Source organism: Lutzomyia longipalpis, chromosome 1 (assembly GCF_024334085.1).
Source record: "Lutzomyia longipalpis isolate SR_M1_2022 chromosome 1, ASM2433408v1".
Classification (NCBI taxonomy): Eukaryota; Metazoa; Arthropoda; class Insecta; order Diptera; family Psychodidae; genus Lutzomyia; species Lutzomyia longipalpis.
In genome coordinates, this window is record NC_074707.1 from 34,821,638 (window position 1) to 34,840,880 (window position 19,243).

At 35.7% G+C, this 19,243-nt stretch overlaps 1 protein-coding gene across 4 annotated transcripts in view; it reads left to right on the forward strand.

Annotated features, from left to right (window-relative positions):
* Window positions 1-634: 634 nt before the first annotated feature.
* Window positions 635-19,243, forward strand: part of LOC129786249 (cGMP-specific 3',5'-cyclic phosphodiesterase) — a 24,598-nt gene continuing 5,989 nt past the window's right edge. The window contains exons 1-10 of one of the 4 annotated variants that reach the window (XM_055821132.1): window positions 635-2,489; window positions 4,304-4,802; window positions 5,086-5,360; window positions 5,509-5,610; window positions 13,523-13,810; window positions 16,297-16,540; window positions 16,637-16,728; window positions 16,823-16,945; window positions 17,019-17,219; window positions 18,093-18,246. In XM_055821132.1, coding sequence (XP_055677107.1) covers window positions 2,217-2,489; window positions 4,304-4,802; window positions 5,086-5,360; window positions 5,509-5,610; window positions 13,523-13,810; window positions 16,297-16,540; window positions 16,637-16,728; window positions 16,823-16,945; window positions 17,019-17,219; window positions 18,093-18,246 — 2,251 coding nt within the window. In that variant the 5' untranslated portion in view covers window positions 635-2,216. The remainder of the gene's footprint in view (window positions 2,490-4,303; window positions 4,803-5,085; window positions 5,361-5,508; window positions 5,611-13,522; window positions 13,811-16,296; window positions 16,541-16,636; window positions 16,729-16,822; window positions 16,946-17,018; window positions 17,220-18,092; window positions 18,247-19,243) is intronic. The other 3 variants (XM_055821133.1, XM_055821134.1, XM_055821135.1) reach the window with 3 other exon arrangements.

Sequence of the window (19,243 nt, forward strand, 5' to 3'; positions counted from 1 at the left end):
TATGTAAGGATATATCAAATAAAATTTATATTTTTATAAGAAATATTATTTTGATGCGTGTCCTGGATTCCTTTTTCTCCAAATCTCCCACATCAAATCCCTCGTTTCAGAGACTTTTCCAGCTTAGGGGAAAAGTTTAACCCAGAGTAATATGACCGTAGAGTCGTGCACCCATTCACACAAATCCGTTAAAGGACTCTCTCATGAATGAGGATAAACTACATTTTTCCGCTTCAGTTGACCCTCAGCATTTTGTCCACCAGCCCGATATGTGTATACCTTATGGGCGCAACCCCTTTTGGTCCCTCGAGGGGTTCACCACACACCCAGAACCCCCCAGAAACATACTTTCCAATATATTCCACAACACACCAGCCTCTGTGCCATCGGGTGGTGTTGTCCGTGACAAAGCGTGCAAAGTCACTTTGGTGGGAGGCTTGTGTGTGCTTTGGGTGGGTTGGGGTATTGTGGGTGGGAGGTTGGGGAAGTTGTGTGTGTCGCATCTCGTGGAATTATTGAAGGGGGATTTAATGGTATTTGGCGGGCTGGGAAGTTTTCTCTGGCTCTCGCAAGCGCATTTTCTCTCTCACACAGACTGGTGGTGGTGGTACAACCAGAGAATTTGGAAGTTTTCAGTCTCTCGGAAACCGCCGGGGTATCCGTGCCAAATTTTCCACATACTCTTGCTCCACATTAACTGTGGCCTGAAATTTTCTTCTCTCTGGGTGAACTGCACCCACAGCTGCAGAGTACAACTATTTACACACTCCCCATCGCCTATTGATGGGCATTTGGGGGTAAATTGCGGTGAATCTCAGGTTAATTTGAGGCTTTTGTGAGATGGTTTCAGCCCCATTGGAGCTGTAACACTTTTATGGTGTGAGGAGACGAAAAAAAAGGAGCAGAAAATTGGTGTGTTGGGAAAAGTGGGATAAAGTGACTTGGGGTTGCGATAAGAAGGGGTTGTGCAAAAGGGGGCTTTTCTTTTTCGCTTGTTCTTTCTCCCTCGACAATTTTATCTCGCTGTGTGGCTGCACAATGAAAAATCTTCCCTCGCTGACACGAAGGAGGATTAAGTCATCTTCCACGTCTTTGGGGGATTAAGGAGCCAGCTGATGTTTTCTGGGTTCCCATTTGGCCACCCCATTTTGCGCGCCCACCCAAACACTGTGGTACCCGCAATGTTGTTCTGCGGGGGTGTGAGGGGGTGATAAAGTTCGAAGGGTGAAATGTGAGACAATTAATGGGAGTGAATTGAGTGACAGTCTGGGGATGATTTTTCACGGAGCCAAATCAAGTGAAACGAGCGCAATAATTGGTGCGCCTCAAGTGTGAGGGCGAGTGACTTTTGAGGAAAATATCTCACCTCTGTGCTAGTTGGTGTGGAAAAACGCTCCCATACAATTTTATCGATTTCCGGCTACGAGGCACAGATTCATCCATTCGAGAGAATTGGCCTATGTGTGATTTCAGCGGTTGACGAGATAAATCAAACACCGCTTTTCCAAACCTGTCACACCTCTTTTAGCCCTCTGGAAATCTCGATGAATAAATAATAAGGTCATCTGGAGGTAGCAAATACAGCATATATAGAGACAGGAAAAAAAATACCCAAAAAGAGCTTTCTTGGTAACCAGCCAAAAATCCCCGTGCTGTCGTGGTGGACGTGGACGAAGAAATATTGGAGAGTGGTACACAGAGCTTTGTGCGTGTGTATGGGAAGTCGGAGTCTGGGGGTGGAAGAGACTGGAATGGATCATGCGCTCATCCTGTGATTTGTTTATACCCAACACCACGGACGCTTGTTCGTCTGGAGAAGAACACTCTCTACTACACTCTATTTGGACTTTATTCAATTATCCACGACGGGATCATCTCTTGTGAACCACCAACCCCCTCGTTCCAAAATCCACGACAACCCACTGGGTGGAAGGATCGCTCGTTTGCGCATCTCATACATTTTGCAACACGCGTCTCCACACTTCATCCATGGTTAGACTACCCAACCCCTAAAGCGTGAACGCACCCCCACCCAAGGAAAACCCCCCGGAAAAGCCCGCGCAATCAGTGAGAAAAATTTGCACACCAAGAAAATACTCGGGACGTGACACACTAATTGATGAGGTGGCGGTAATGATACCAACCCTCACCCCTGGAGCACCCCTTCGCCATTCTACATAGCCAAAGCGCAAACTGTGGTGCACCCTCCAAGAGGCATGGCGAAGATACTAAATGGGGAGCAGAATGGTGAGGAATCACAAAATGAACCACCACCGTCGAAGCAAGACGACGATGATTTGGAGAAGATCAGTGAGTTGTTTGAGAAGAAACCGGAAGTGCTGGAGAAGTGGCTCCGAGATAGAGCACCACTCGAATTCATCCACAAAATTCATGCTATTGTCACAAAGTCGCCCAAAAGTCCAAGGAAGGGTGGGGGGTCAGTGTCTTCTGACCTCTTTCAGCAGTGGTTGGCGCTCTCACCACAAAGGGTGAGTTTACCAATTTTTTGGGGGTATCTAAGTTCTGAAATTAAAGCCGCTCATAACGAACATACAAAGAAACTTTTACATAAATCTATTTTATGAAAGAATGTTGCTTTACGATTAATTCGAATTAAGTTTAAAAATAATAATAATTGATAAAAAAATATTATAAATATAAAAATAGATTTTTTATATATAATCTTAAAAATTCTCTTTTTAAAAGAAAAGATTTCCGTTAAAATATTCTAATTTCTTTTGAATAAATAATTAAAAGCTTTGGGACTTTTCCAATATTTTTTGTATATCGTTTTTTTTTTTCGTTTGAAAGCTCCCGAAGAAGGTTTGAAGATGAATCAAAAATTTAAGAGCTCCTAAAAAGCTTCGATATATACATATTTCTAAGTAATTTTCTCTAAATTAAATTTCTTTAAATTCACATCGTCCTATTTATTTAATCTGTTAGTTAGCAGCCCCCAAAACATCTCGTTTCCCATCGAATTATTCCACTTTTGAACGCCGCATCAACAAGCAAGTGCCGAAAGTGACAAAAAAGGTCACCTCGAGGGCTTCCCCATTTACTCATCTGTCTCATTCTTTTCTTTTTAATTTTCACCCCCGAGTCATTTATCACCGTCGTCAAATTGACTCTGCTGCAAAATACACCCTGTGAGAGTAATTTGATTTCATTCCGTTTAATCACTCAAGTGTTACACGCTTGTCTTCATGACCCCCTCACCTCATGCTTTTTCACAGTTTTCATAATCAAACTACATGGAGATTTAGAGCGTACCATAGCACCATAAAGAAAAAGGAGCTTAAATTAAAAAATATGTATATTTCAAGCGGAGTTTTCCATTTTAAACTTTTTTCTCCCAATTTTCGCTTTCCTTCCTTCGCGCAATTTGTGAAAATATTTGTCAAGATAATTCTTTTAATTTTCTTTACGACACGGGAGCTTTTCGCCTCTAATCTAATTTATCGAAAGCTCTAAATTATTTTTTAACGTTCATAGATTACATGGAAAGAAAACAAACCAGGAAAATATATCGTTCTTTGCCCCCAAGTTAAAATGAAAATTATTATTTATGTTTAATTGTAATTTTAGCTGATTGGCATCAATTGAAACATATAATATTCTCTCTGCAAAACAAGTATGTTTATTCCACTAATATTATATGTGCTCAATAATTTACATAAATTGCAATATACATAGCAAGCAATATTGATAATAAAAAAACGTATTTTCTACAACATAAAACCATTATAAAGCGTTAATATTTCATCGCTCTTGAATTTTAATTATCAGGTTTTATTGTTTCATGTTTCTTTATTGTTAAAATTTTTATCCCCATAAATCAGGATGCAATTTGATGAGGGTTAATTTCAAATTGTGGCTTTTGTGGCTATCGATCCCTCACCAAAAAAAATTGATCATGTGTAAAATTTATGGACATTTGTGGGAGTAATTTCCATTTTGCATAAAAACACAAAGTTCGTGGCTGAGGGAAGGTGAAAGGAGAAACGGGGAATGGGAGAAAGTAAATAAATATTTTGTGCCAATTGCTGATTGACACGGCAGAAAGGCACTCCATGTTGAACATATGTATGTATAGATTGTGAAGCCATATAGGGGAAATTCTGGGAAATTCGCAAAAGAATTTAATGCTTTTGCAAACTTTCTCCTTGGCTTCGTCTTTTTCCTACCCTCCCACCTTTCATTGCGTGGGAAATGCCTCAAATATTCATAATAAAATCATATTGACTGTTCATGAATATTTCTTCCAACCCCTATAAACGCACCTGCGGGGCACCCTCAACAGCGAAGCCGCAACATCCAGATTCAGCGCTCAATCGGCACACGGAGGCATTTGGAGAATCTGAATGAGAATGAATTGTTCATGGAGTTGATTCGTGATGTGGCCAATGAGTTGGATATCGATGTGCTGTGCCATAAGATACTCGTGAATGTTGGACTACTCACACAGGCGGATCGTGGGAGTTTGTTCTTAGCGCGAAATACTCCCAGTGGACGAATTCTCGTGGCGAAATTGTTCGATGTAACGCAGGATACACCACTCGAGGAGGCAATGAGGCAGGCCCACGAGGAACCCATTGTGATACCTTTTGGCGTTGGTGTGGCAGGAATTGTTGCGGAAACAAAGGAAATTATCAACATAAAAGATGCATACAAAGACAAGCGCTTTAATGCTGAAATTGACCTCCGAACGGGCTACAAAACCAAATTAATCCTCTCCATGCCAATCTGCAACTACGAGGGTGATGTCATTGGCGTGGCAGAGATTATAAACAAAATCAATGGTGAGATAGTAATTTTATTATCACAAAATTTCCATTTAAATTGAAATTCAACAAAAAGCTTTTGAAAAGGGGGAAATTCTACTTATATATCAAAACTCGTTAAAATCATATACATATTTCTGTGAATTCTCTCTCAACGAAACTATTATCATGAATATTTGAAACTTTTGAACATTTTCTATTACCTACCCAAAAAAAAAATCTAATTGTTTCTAAAACTTTTTAAACATTTCACAATGAAAATTCAAAAACTAATTTTCACTTTTTTTGTCATTTTTCCGAGGAAAAGAGGATGTAGAGGAATTTTCGGAAAAGGACGTAGAAGTTTTCCGACGCTACCTCACATTTTGCGGCATTGGCATCCAGAATGCTCAACTATTTGAAATATCCGTCCAAGAGTATCAGCGCAATCAGATTTTGCTTAATCTAGCGAGAAATATCTTCGCCGAACAGAGCAATTTGGAGTGCCTCGTGAGCAAGATTATGCAGGAAGCCAGGGAGCTGCTCAAATGCCAACGCTGTGCAGTTTTCCTCCTTGATTTGGACTGTGGCGAAGCGGTAAGCAATACTCTCCAACCACAACATTTACATGCGATACCAAAGTCCCATTAAAAACGTATTTATTATGCAAATTATCTCACCTTTTGTACCACCGCCCCATTTCCCACCTCCACCCCCTTGCGTGCACGCCCATCCGCAAAAATAGAATCACCTAGAACGGATTTTGGAGAAACCATCGCAGAATGTTCAAACATTCTCACGACGTCAGAGCAAAGTCATCAATGTGGAGGATATTTTGGAGCAACAAGTGAGTTATTTTTTCCATCACAAAAAGGGATGAGGTGTCATGTTTTTTTTCTTTCATCAAAATCATTGTTGACTATCTATGTGTGTGTGATGTGTAGAGAAAATCTCGACTTTATTCGCGCACGGCATTAAAAATTATGTATATATAGGTTATTTAAAGATCCGATTGTTATGCATGATGCGATTAACGATTATCACGTCACAGATACTGGTAATGTTTGACTTTATTTTTGGATAACACGTGGTTTTAATGGCTTTTGGTCAATGCTATACAATAAATGCGAAAGCTCGCTGTATTGCACTCGATTTAATTATTTCAAATATCTGCATTGAAATTATATGATAAAATTTTCAAGAACAATAAATATTTTATTAATGAGATACTCTAACCTAATTAAAAAGTAAATTTTAATAACAGAATTTTGTCACGTTTCTATTTTTAATTATTGTAAATTGTTCATTCAATTTTTAAAAAATAATTGTTTTAATAAGAGGCAGGGCCCCCAGCCGACGACGGCTCAAGCCGCTTGAGCCGGCAGCCGAGGCGATTTTTCAAGCCGTCGCCGCCGAGTCTTGGAAAAAAAATTTTTTTTCAAGCCGTCGCCGCCGGTGGTTCCAGAAAATCAAGCCGCCGCCGCCGACTATTATGAAAAAATTTTTTTTTCAAGCCGCCGCCGCCGGAGCCTTTCGCAATATTAATACTAAGAAAATTAATCAAATTCGAACTAAATTATTTCTCAACCAAGGAGATATAAAGGAAAGTTTCTTATCTTTCATGGACATATTCCGCTTTCACCATTTTCTTACCTAAAATATTGAGGAATTTTCCTACTTGAAGACTTTTGTTCTCTTCGATGTCATGAATTTTCACTTTTCACGAAAATCTCACTTAAATATATTCGCAAAAAACACATTTCATGTATAATATCCTCTTTTTGGAAATTTCATGGCAACTGTGTCATTTTCCTGGCCCAGAAAAATCGTTTTTCCTCTTCTTTCTTTCTGCGAAGGTAATTTTCCAATTTTCACACAATTTTCATACATAAAAAAAACTTTATCATAAATCTCTAGAAAAATCGCCTTATTGCTGCGTGCGTTGGTGAGTACTCACACATGCGCGCATGCTATGTGTGTATTTGCTCCTTCCTCCTGCAAGCGTGGTGTGTAAAACTTCATATGGGACTTTTGCTTATACGCCGGTATCGGTCGCTTAGATGACGTTATAGCGTAGTGGTTTTATAGCTTTTGGTCTCGGGATAAAATCTCGCCAAATATATTTTTTTTCACATAATGTTTTTTTTTTCTTTTACACATTTATGTCATGTTTAATGAGATAATTAATTACTGTAGGCATCGAGACCGAAGGCCAAAAATATTATCCCGTGCCATGGTCCGTTATGTGTGTGAAACTCTTTGGGAGAGGGCTGTGATGGTTGATAAGCGTTGCCCTAGCGGTGCTTATCATGCGTCGGTCAATCTCTCGTTAGCTGTGAAGCTGAGAGGACCTGGAACGCTGCAAAAGGGTTGACTATCACAGTCACTCTCACGGATGTTGTGTGGATAAAAAAAATTCACTACATTACGTTTATTTAATTCGCTCTAATAAATAAAAGAATTTTCGGAATAAAAAGAATTAAATCTTACCCTTGGCGCACTAAGCATTAGAAAATCTTTTATATTAACATAAATTAATTTCTGAGCGATAAAATCCCATCTCAAGTTCCAGAATATCCATTTTTATTTTAAACAATGCGAGACAATTTGGAGAAAATTCAAGAACTTTTAGTAAGTTTTTTGGTCACTTCTATTTCTTGACTTCTTGAATTAGGAATGATTTTTATTCTTATAAAGAAATATTTAAATCATTTAAATATTTTGAAGGAGAAAGAAACGAATTCTAGTAGATTAAGTAATTAATTAATTTTTGTTGTGAAAGAAAGAAAGAAAAGAGGATCTTTTTCTTTTATTAGTTTTTGTTTAAAAAATGATTTTTACTCTCCTAAAGAATTATTGGGTGCAGGGGCGTCGGAACGTTTTCGAACTTGGGGGGGACAAACATTTTGGCGCCCCCTTTCCCTTTTTTGGCGCCCTCCTTCCCTTTTTTTTGCGCCCCCCCCTAGTTTGGCGCCCCCCTATATTGGCGCCCCCCCCCTATTTTTTTAGGGTCTTTTTTTATATATATAAGTGCGAAACGAGAACCCTCTAATTTTTTTTCATGGACAGTTGCATGATGAACAAATTTTTTTTAAAGGTTTTCAAAAAAAAACTTTTCTCGAAGGAAATTACCTTTTTAAAGACCTCTTAAGGTCGTTCCACATTATTTCCTTTCTTCCACACGACGATCTTATAAAAAACGAGAGGAAAAACATAGATTTAAAAAAATGTACGCTTTCCAACAAACACAACTTTCTTTAATATGTATATAGATTTTCCGAGCTACAACTTTGTGTCAGACAATTTGTTTCTATTTTAACGTGAAAATGCATTTTCAGTCCATTTTCCACTTTCCAAATTATAAATAATAAATGGTCAAAAATATCAATTCTATAACATTATTTTAACTCAACACTATCAAAGCTATTGAGATTGAAAGATTTGCGTAAAAATTAGATTTTTTAATAAAAAATAAATGAACAATAAATATTTACAAAACTGCACATTTATTTTTTCCCACCCCACCCTAAGGTCTTTGAATTATTTTTTATAGCAAAGTTATTTTTTTATGTTATAAAATATTGAAAATAGCGGGTAACCAATAATCCTAAATTATAAGTAGTAGTTATGCCGATTAGGGAAAAATATTTTTCAAAAAATTTACAATTTTGTCTTAAAAAGTTATTTTTAAAAAATATATAGGTAAAGAAGTCTTTCCTTACAATTTGCCCATTTCTTATTTTCAGCCAGTTTCACATTTACTGAGAAAGAAAGAATCATAGTCCGTAAATTCGTTAATTCGATCTTTCGCTTTATACTTTATCATCCATTCTATATTTAAATTTGCAATTATATATTTAATTTATGTTGTATATTTATCTTTGCATTTTTTATGCATATAAACAGTAAACTCAGAAAGTTTCCGAACAAAAAAAAATTTTGAGGAGTTTCCTAAAAAGAGTAAAAAGAACCAACGAGTTAACAGTAAAAGAATCTTTGGCTTAGAGATTAGCGCGTAGTACTCTTATTGTTAACATCCATAGTTCAAATCTCACCGTGAACATTTTTTTCTTTTTGTTTTTCTATTATTTTTCATTAGATACCTTAATAATCAAAAAGAAGGATCTGTTTGTTGGAAATCGTCATTCCTATACGACTATACACATCTACACCGTTTGTCCGATCGCGATGAATGACTCTTATGCACCATACACTGAGTAAATCTTTAGAATTGAATCACAATTAGTTTTAAAAGTATGGGATCGTCTAAGATTCAAAATAAGAGTGAACATTTCCCGGGAAAGCGCTGGGAAACATGCAGATTTTCCCAAATAAAGTAAAGGTGTATCATCTACTATCTTGATTAATTTCTGAGTTTATAGGAATTGTAGAATATCGTAAAAGGTCTCAGGTAAGCTATAAAAATGTGTAATATTATGAATTTAAATAATTTTCAAAAACCCATAGAAGGTGGAAAAAATAAAGTCCATTGCAATATTTTGGAAATTAGAGACTAAAAACAAAAAAAATACGTGTTAGGGAAAACTTTTTTATTTTTTTTACCTTCTAATGGGTTTTGGAAAATTATATTTTTTACGAAAAAATAAGCATTTATATAGCTTTCATCTGAGACTTTTTACGATATTCTACAATTCCTATAAACTAAGAAACTAATCAACTAAATATATGATAAACCTTTACATTCTTTGGGAAAATTTCAGGAGGTTGAGGGCGCCCCTTGAAACCTTCTTATTTATTTTTGGGAATTTTCAGGATCATTTCGGCGCCCTCTGATACAGCGAGGGCGCCTTTAGAACGTTCAAAAAATTTTAGGAGGCTGAGGGCGCCCCTTGAAACCTTCTTATTTATTTTTGGGAATTTTCAGGATCATTTCGGCGCCCTCTGATACAGCGAGGGCGCCTTTAGAACGTTCAAAAAATTTTAGGAGGCTGAGGGCGCCCCTTGAAACGTTACAATTTTTTTCTTAAATAATTTTCAGGTCCTTTTCGGCGCCCTCTGATACAGCGAGGGCGCGTTTAGAAAGTTCAAATAATTTCAGGAGGCTGAGGGCGCCCCTTGAAACCTTCTTATTTATTTTTGGGAATTTTCAGGATCATTTCGGCGCCCTCTGATACAGCGAGGGCGCCTTTAGAACGTTCAAAAAATTTTAGGAGGCTGAGGGCGCCCCTTGAAACGTTACAATTTTTTTCTTAAATAATTTTCAGGTCCTTTTCGGCGCCCTCTGATACAGCGAGGGCGCCTTTAGAACGTTTAAAAAATTTTAGGAGGCTGAGGGCGCCCCTTGAAACGTTATAATTTATTTTTAACAATTTTCAATTTTTAGTCTTTAAGCTCTTTTTGCGCCTTTGTTTAAAATTTTATTCCTTAATTTTTTTGTCTCCTTTTTTATTATGGACTTATTATGAAAAAAAAATTGAAAGGGCGCCTGCGGCGCTCCTTTGTGGTGATTTTGGTGCCCCTGTGTGGCGCCTTCGGCGCCCTTTTGTGGTGATTTTGGCGCCCCTTTGAGGCGCCTTCGGCGCCCCTTAAATTTTTTGGGGGGTACAAAAGACCCCCTGTACCCCCCAGTTCCGACGCCCCTGATTGGGTGAATAGAAAAAGAAAATATCACGGTGAAATAACCACAAATCTAACTTAAAAAAAAAACATTTTTTTTTCATTAAGAACTTGTCCAAAACATGGAAGTTCTGACTCTTTGGGATGAAATCAAGAAAAAAAATTCTTGTAGTCAGCAGGACCGCCAAGATATATAAGAATCACTTCTTTTTTACGAAACAGAAGTGACCAAAAATCTTACTAAAAGTTCTTGAATTTTCCCCAAATTGTCTCGCATTGCTTAAAATAAAAATGGATATTCTGGAACTTGAGATGGGATTTTATCGCTCAGAAATTAATTTATGTTAATATAAAAGATTTTCTAATGCTTAGTGCGCCAAGGGTAAGATTTAATTCTTTTTATTCCGAAAATTCTTTTATTTATTAGAGCGAATTAAATAAACGTAATTAATTATCTCATTAAACATGACATAAATGTGTAAAAGAAAAAAAAACATAATGTGAAAAAAAATATATTTGGCGAGATTTGATCCCGAGACCAAAAGCTATAAAACCACTACGCTATAACGTCATCAAAGCGACCGATACCGGCGTATAAGCAAAAGTCCCATATGAAGTTTTACACACCACGCTTGCAGGAGGAAGGAGCAAATACACACATAGCATGCGCGCATGTGTGAGTACTCACCAACGCACGCAGCAATAAGGCGATTTTTCTAGAGATTTATGATAAAGTTTTTTTTATGTATGAAAATTGTGTGAAAATTGGAAAATTACCTTCGCAGAAAGAAAGAAGAGGAAAAACGATTTTTCTGGGCCAGGAAAATGACACAGTTGCCATGAAATTTCCAAAAAGAGGATATTATACATACTTTATACATGAAAAGTGTTTTTTGCGAATATATTTAAGTGACATTTTCGTGAAAAGTGAAAATTCATGACATCGAAGAGAACAAAAGTCTTCAAGTGGGAAAATTCCTCAATGTTTTAGGTAAGAAAATGGTGAAAGCGGAAAATGTTTGTAAAAGAAAACAAAATTCGGGAATTTTCCACTTTTTCAACTCAATTTTGTTTTTCACCACAAAATCTTATGTGGCGGGCATAAATGCATTTTACTCGGACGCTTTTCTTTAAAACAATCCCAAGGGAATTTTTTTAATGGGCTTTTTTAAATTTATTACGCGCCAAAATTCAAACCGCTTGAGCCAGCCGCCGATGCCATTTTTCAAGCCACAACCGCCGCGCTTCGCTAAAAAAATTTTTTTTCAAACCGCCGCCGCCGGTGGTTACAGAAAATCAAGCCGCCGCCGCCGAGTCTTGGAAAAAAAAATTTTTTTTCAAGCCACCGCCGCCGGAGCTTATACAAAATCAAGCCGCCGCCGCCGTTACAGTGTGCGGCTGGGGGCCCTGATAAGAGGCATATAAGATTTTTTTCATAATAGGTTGAGAGCTGATACTATACGCTGAAAATGTTTTTAACATGAAATTTGTATTAACCTCTAGGCCGCCAAGCGGGGTCGTTAAACGACCCCAGCCCTATATTTCGTGCTATAACTTAATAAATATAAAAGATACCATTCCCATCTTTTGGAAATAAGTTCTTTGGTTATCTGAGGAGGTTGTGTAAAAATTTCAGCCAAATCCGTCCACCACAAGAAAAGTTATTAAGGAAAATGTAGAAGAAGGGAATTCAAAAATTGGTGTAACGGCCATGCTGCGGAAAATTTCTTAGAATGAAGTTAGTCACATCATAAATCATATGGTTGAAGGGGGTTGAAGGGTTGTGTTTACTTTCTCACTTTACCATCTCAGTGTCAGAATTATCGCGAATAAGTAACATAAACAACATAAAACATAATTAGAAGCATATAAATGTGCAAAACAATAAAGAATATTCGAGAAATATTGCCATTTATCACGGTGCGGGAAGTGAGGGGAATGTGGGGAAGTAGTGAAAAAAAATAGCAGTTGCGGTCAACTTCGTGACAAATTTCTCACGAAGAAAGTGTGAAAAATGAGTGAAAAATATTTTTCCCTAATATCTTCTTCTGCGTGTTTCCGGGTGGCGAATTTGTGATGCAAGGGGCAAGAGGACTATATAAGGAGTCTAAAGGTAGTGACCCGACAGTTCCCGGTTTTATAGTTTATGAGAAAATCGACTTCCTTCTTGGGGTCGTTCAACGACCCCACCTTGGCGCTCTAAGGAAGCTCCAAGGTCTTGGCGGCCAGCAGGTTAAATTAAACTCTTTACGCATTTTAGCATTTTATTTCGAAATAAAATTTAAAAAAATTCATTACATGATTACTTATATGCTTATAACAAAATAAAAGAATTAAAAACTTTGAATGAAATGCTTGAGATACATAGTGATTCTAATAATGCAAAGCATAAATAAATAAAAACGCAACTGAATAAATTTATCACGAAAGCTCTATATTTTGTCCTCATTTCCATTTAAATCCGGATGAATGGATTTTTAGTTGCGCAAATTTCAGGTTGTTTTCAGGATAATTTTAGCCTTAGAGAATATGTAAATCAACCACCTAAATATTCCATTTTATGTGTTCTACAAATAGTTGTCTCAAAACGTGAATGGATGGGTTAACATCCATTTACAAGTTCAATTAAATATTTATGAAAGAGAAAGATAATGGAAATTCTAACTCTCTTTTAATTTATTTAATTAAAAAAGGATACTTTGAATACGAAAGTTAAACGCTATGTATTTTTTAGATTAGGATTTTATCTCTATTTGTGTCTTTTTAATTTTTTTCGAAAGTTCTTTTTTTTAAGTTTTGAATTTTAAAGTTTTTTTTTTAATTTCCTTTCTCTAACTGACTATTGTGAATTGCATTTTATGATTCCGATTAGAGTTTTTAACCCCTAAAAATCTCGCTGTTTGCTAACTATTTTAAAATTATAATTCTTATATTTGTCAGTTGTTTGAATTAGGATTTCAAATTTTTAGATCAATAACAATTTAGTTAAAGAAAATATATTTTAAAACTCTGCATCATAATTTTGCATGCTTCTCCCTGCTAAATGCTTTAGAAAGTAATTTTAAAAAATGTTGTAATCTTTAGTGTAATTTTTACATTTCCGTCATCAACTGAACCACCTCTTTAGAGCTACCTATTTTGCCATTAACCTCTGTTCTACTCTTCGTTTTTTTCCAACACAGAAATCTCCCATGCGATTTACCACCCTGTTCGAGTTGGGTGCAGAAAATCAAGTGGGTACCGTGAGTCGACCCACGGTGGAGGATCTACAGAATTCTACGCTCGCTCTCATAGCCCAGATGGTTGCGTCCACAAATCAAATACTCAACATTGAAAATGTACGTGAATGGCTGAAGGATAAAACGGCGCTCTTCAAGAACGACGAGGCAGACAACATTCGCACGATCCTGTGCATGCCCATCGTGAATGGTTCAAAGGATGTTATCGGTGTTGCTCAATTAATTAATAAGGTGGTGATTTTTTTTTTCAAACAAAATTCTCTTCTTAACTCGACTCGTGCTCATTTCTCATCCAAGAAATTCGTTAAGTTATTCAAATAAGTTTAACCTTTAAGCGTACACAGCACGCAAAATTCAAGTTTCACACCGGGCGCTTAATTAATTACACATGTAGGGAAATTAAGGGGGGTTGTTTGCATATTCTCTCCGGACGAGCAATCATTAAATATTCACCAAAAAATTCCCTTAATCGTATATATGGAAGGATACGTAGCGCATACATTTTATGCGATAATTTTAGTGAATTAATGGACAAAAGCATTAGCACTGGTACGAGTCCTTTTATGGAGATTTAAATCCATATAGATTTTTCATACTTTCCCAAAATGTGTGCTAATTGAAGGGTGGCTTTTAACATTAATTTTCCATATAACTGAATAATTTTCCAGATATGACCATCAAAATGTACAATACATAGCTAATACATGTGCCGCTATATATTTGTGAAAGTATTCAATAAATGAGTAGCGGTGACGGTGGCGAATCTATTGGCATTTTCGCGTGAACTTTAATCAAAATTTGCTCTGAATGTAATCAGCAAAATTTGCGTAATACATCCTAATAACTAATTAAAATATAAATACATAATGCATGCATGCAAAATGTTAACACAATGGTGACTATTCAATTTACAATCAAAACATTAAACATGTTTGAGGAAGGAGAAATTATATTTTGATTGTAACACATACATACATAATATATGGTTATTGTAACAAAGACCATAATAATAACATTTAATTAGATTAAAGATAGATAGGTGTACACTAAAGTCTCTCAAGAGCATATCATGTATGTTAAAGGCATTATTGGAAAGCCTCCTTAATTATTTCTTGTTTTCCTTTAAAAGCGTTATAAGCTTTAATTTGCATTTGGTATTTGAAAATAATTTAATTCAAGAATAAAATAAATTCTTTACTTATCTATAAACGAGGTAAATTGTCGCTTCGCTCCAATTTACCTCGCCCCGCTTCGCGGGGATTTGTTGCGCTTCGCGCGAATTTTAGAGGAAAAAAAATTGTGATGGTTTAATTGAGGCCACTTATAAATCCCGGAGAAAAATTTGCAAAGTGAAGAAATCATTTTCATACAACACTTTAGGCGCCAAATTCAAAAATTCGCAAAAACTGCATGAAATCTCTATGGGGGCTACCTGAAGGGGGGCTTTGGGGGGAATGAATACGGCCATCTGAAACCGCCTGTTATAAGGAGCCTCTGTACCAAATTTCATCGCGATTGGTCAAACGGTGTGGATTTGTATAGAAAAGTCGGAACGACGATTACCAACAAACAGGCCTTTCTTTATTATATAGATTAAATTTATTGTGAGACTATTACAAAGATAATATTTTAAATAATTATTAGTATTTATCATTCCAATACTTTAAATCAAATTTTTAGAATTAATCGTAAGAAAATATTCATGAATTCTTTGCATAAGTTATGAAAATATTTTCTTGCTTTTGGGATATTTGATTTTATGGATTTTATAAAAATATCAAACGTATTAAATTTTATTTTACTGTCAGGTTAAAACTGATTTGCCTAAATAAACAAAAATTTTAATCTGTCAACATTTCCTTATTTGCTGACTGCAAATAATTTTATTCCTTGAGCAAATAATAATATTCTCTCAACAAATAAATCCTTTTGTATTAGCAAAAAATGTTCATTCAGTCAGCATAAATTGTTTTTCTTGATTTAATCAAATGAAAACTTCTAACAAAAAAATGCTATGAAAGTATGCAAAAAAGCTTTCAAAATGTTTTTTATTAAAATATACATAATCAAGCTATGTACAAAAAGAATGCTTCATTGCATGATTTTTGGAGCAAATAGTTGAAGTTTTATTAATTTCTTTATAAAATTTTTTTTGAAACTTTTTACTTTTCATTAAAAGTTTCCTTGCAAGATAACTAGAACTATGTTTAGTTCATTAATTTATACTCCTTCTAATTCAAAATTATATTTCATTAAAAACTTTGGAAAGCTTATTAGTGAAGGAGGGCGTTCTGAAAAATAAGAAAAAGCCTCGAATTAAATTTATTCAATTATATTTTCTCATTTGGAAAAGAATTTGTATGGGAAACTTTTTAAGGCATACATAACTTCTAATAAAATTCCCAGGGCCATTAGTTGATGTCCCAAAATGCCTGAGAGTGCTTTTTTTCTAACCCATAAAGTGGTGGTTGAAGAAAGTCTTTCTCTATATATATATAGGTACTATTTATTCAGCTTCTCTGAATTATTAGCGTTCAATTACGCGTGATGTCTTCATATTGCATACCTATAGAGCTTATAATGCTACATAGGCATTGCCTTCATGTACATATCATTAATAATATAATATCCTTCTGAATCATACAGCACAGAAATTCGCCCCTCATCCTTTTTGGGGGGATTCATAAAATATTAATGAGTTTTGGGTGTTCTTTCAGAATAACGAATCGACTTTTAGCGAGTTGGATGTGTCAATCTTGGAGGCATTCGCGATATTCTGCGGCCTGGGTATCCACAACACGCAAATGTACGAGAGTGCGTGCAAATTGATGGCAAAGCAGAAAGTGGCCCTCGAATGTCTATCATATCATGCCACAGCCAGTCAAGAGCAAACAATTAAATTGGCCCAAGACTCCGTACAGTCGGCCGAGGAGTACAGCCTCTATAGCTTCAAATTCATAGGTGAGAAATTCAATTTCCGCCACATGCGGCGATTTTAACAATATGTATCTCACTCTCACTCTCTCTCTCTCTCTTCATATATGGGTAACAAATTAGATTTTGATCTCTCCGACGATGACACCTGCCGTGCCACTGTGAGAATGTTCCTGCAATGCAATTTAGTGCAGCAATTCAATATTCCCTATGAAGTAATTATTGGGAGCAATCTTCCCACCTAATTTCCTTTTGTTTTGCACCACAATTAACCCATTTACTTGTTTGCTCCCACTCACACATATATAGGTTCTCTGTCGGTGGATTCTTAGTGTTAAGAAGAATTATCGTCCTGTTAAATATCACAATTGGAGGCACGCACTAAACGTAGCACAGACCATGTTTGCCATGATGAAAACGGGAAAGATGGAAGTGAGTGGCGGACAATTAATTTCCCCATTCAGCTTGAATTGTATTTTCAAATGAGAATCTCCCATCATTGCAGCAATTTATGCATGATTTAGAAATCCTTGGACTCCTTGTTGCCTGCCTGTGTCACGATCTCGACCACCGGGGTACCAATAATGCCTTCCAGACCAAAACAGAGAGTCCCCTGGCGATTCTCTACAGCACCAGCACCATGGAGCACCACCACTTTGACCAATGTGTTATGATTCTAAACTCAGAGGGCAATAATATTTTCCAGGTATTGCTACCAACAATATAACTTTATATCCTTACCATCCTTTACCATGAACCATAAGCTTTTTTATTATGATTGTATTTATTTTATGTATTTTATGTGAAAAAGAAAAAAATACATTTATAGAGCTTTTTGCTCACAGTTGAAATGATAGGTCAAAGGGCACAGTATTTTGACCTTTGAATAATTAAAAACAAATCTTTTTACTTTGCAAACTTATTGATCAGAGGGTGAATTCAATGAAATGGAAATTTATGAAAAGATACATAATTCAGAAAAAGCTTTGAAAGCTTCACAATTTTGCCAGAAAGTTCTAAAAGTCAGAAAAATCTTTGGATTTATGAATTTCTCTATTTTTTTTAAATCTGAAAAAGAATAAAATTGAAAGAATATTTTCGATTTAACAACGAGAGCTTTATTAAAGAAAGTTTCTAATTGTTTTTTTTGCTAAAATAATTGAATATAATTGAAAAACACAATTTTAATAAAAGTAAGAATTTTCCAAGTAGATTTTCAATTGAATCCTTCTAGCAGTCTTCTTTGTATTAAAATGAAAACTCATTTGCAATATAGTTTAATGGCCATACCGTAATTGTTAATCGTGTAACTTAAAATATTCAAGGGTACCATAAAAACAGACTCGTCATACGATAATCCCGTTTAAGAAACTTAATAAAATGCAAATTCATGAAATAAATTATGTTAATGTTTTTTAATCAAAAACATGGGGGGTGATGATATCAAGACAGAGATGGTGTAAGATAACCGAAAGCACTAAAATGGGGAAGTTTTAGAAAAAAAAAAGAAATTTATTTCAGATATTCTATTGGGATTTTCATGAATTTTGCTTTATTTAAAAATTCATTTTATTTTTAGGCCCTCTCCCCAGATGACTACCGTCGAGTAATGAAAGTTGTGGAGGCAGCGATACTCTCTACGGATCTTGCCATGTATTTTAAGAAGCGAAAGAGTTTCCTGGACCTCATTGAGTCGGGTGAATTTGATTGGCAGGGAGAAGAAAAGAAAGAACGTAAGCTCATTTTATTTCCCTGGAAAATTTTCCTTTTTTTTAGGGGAAGAAGAATTTTCTCAAGTAGTTTTCATGAAGGAATTGGTAATGTGAGCCCATCTTCTCAAAACTCAAGCTTCATATTAAATAGTGTAGACTTCATTGTGAGTTAGATAACTCCTGTAGGAGAATTTATTCGAAGAAGTTAAACGAAAAGGGCTGCACTAGAAAACTTTTATTTTACTTTGAAGACTTCCCAGCACTTCCTGTGACAATATATAAAGTTTCACATGGAGCTAACATAAATCTTATTTATTTAATCGTAAGAGTAGGACATCCCCGTTATCCTTTCAAACAGACTTTACAACTTTATAGAATTGGAATGAAATTAATTTATTCCGTATATTGCTTCAACTAGAGCTAGGAGTTCAGCTATATAGATTTCTGTGTTCAAATACAAACTCATTTTATATACATATACTTCATAGACCTACATAAATATGTTGACTTTGATTGAGACCAAAAGCAATAAAAGAGGCCAGTTCAGTGACACCATGATAATTTATCTAACCACTCATTCATTCGTACTTCTGCTAATCATCAAGAGGCTTGAAAATTTCCCCAAATTAACTACCTTACCTCCCACCTCCATCACTCTTCCATCTTTCCATGGAGTGGTCGTTAATCAGCAGAAAGGACCCCCTTAGTGTATTAAGAAGCTTCTTGATATTCCAGGATGTCTCTCTTTGTCGAGATTTCCGTACCTTTGTAGGATGACTTATGGGCGGCAGTGGAAGACCATTTAAATCATTTTAAAAGACACAAGGAAAGCATTACTGTCGCTCCAATTATAATCCCCAAACAAAGGTCCCACGCTCATTCTCTTCAAGATTATATTATTTCAAGGCTTAAAATATCTCTCAGAAATCTTGTTAAAAATGTAACAAAGACCCCATCATCAGTACTAAAAGTTTCTTTTAAATATAACAAACGATATATGCGAAAAGTATTAAACTTT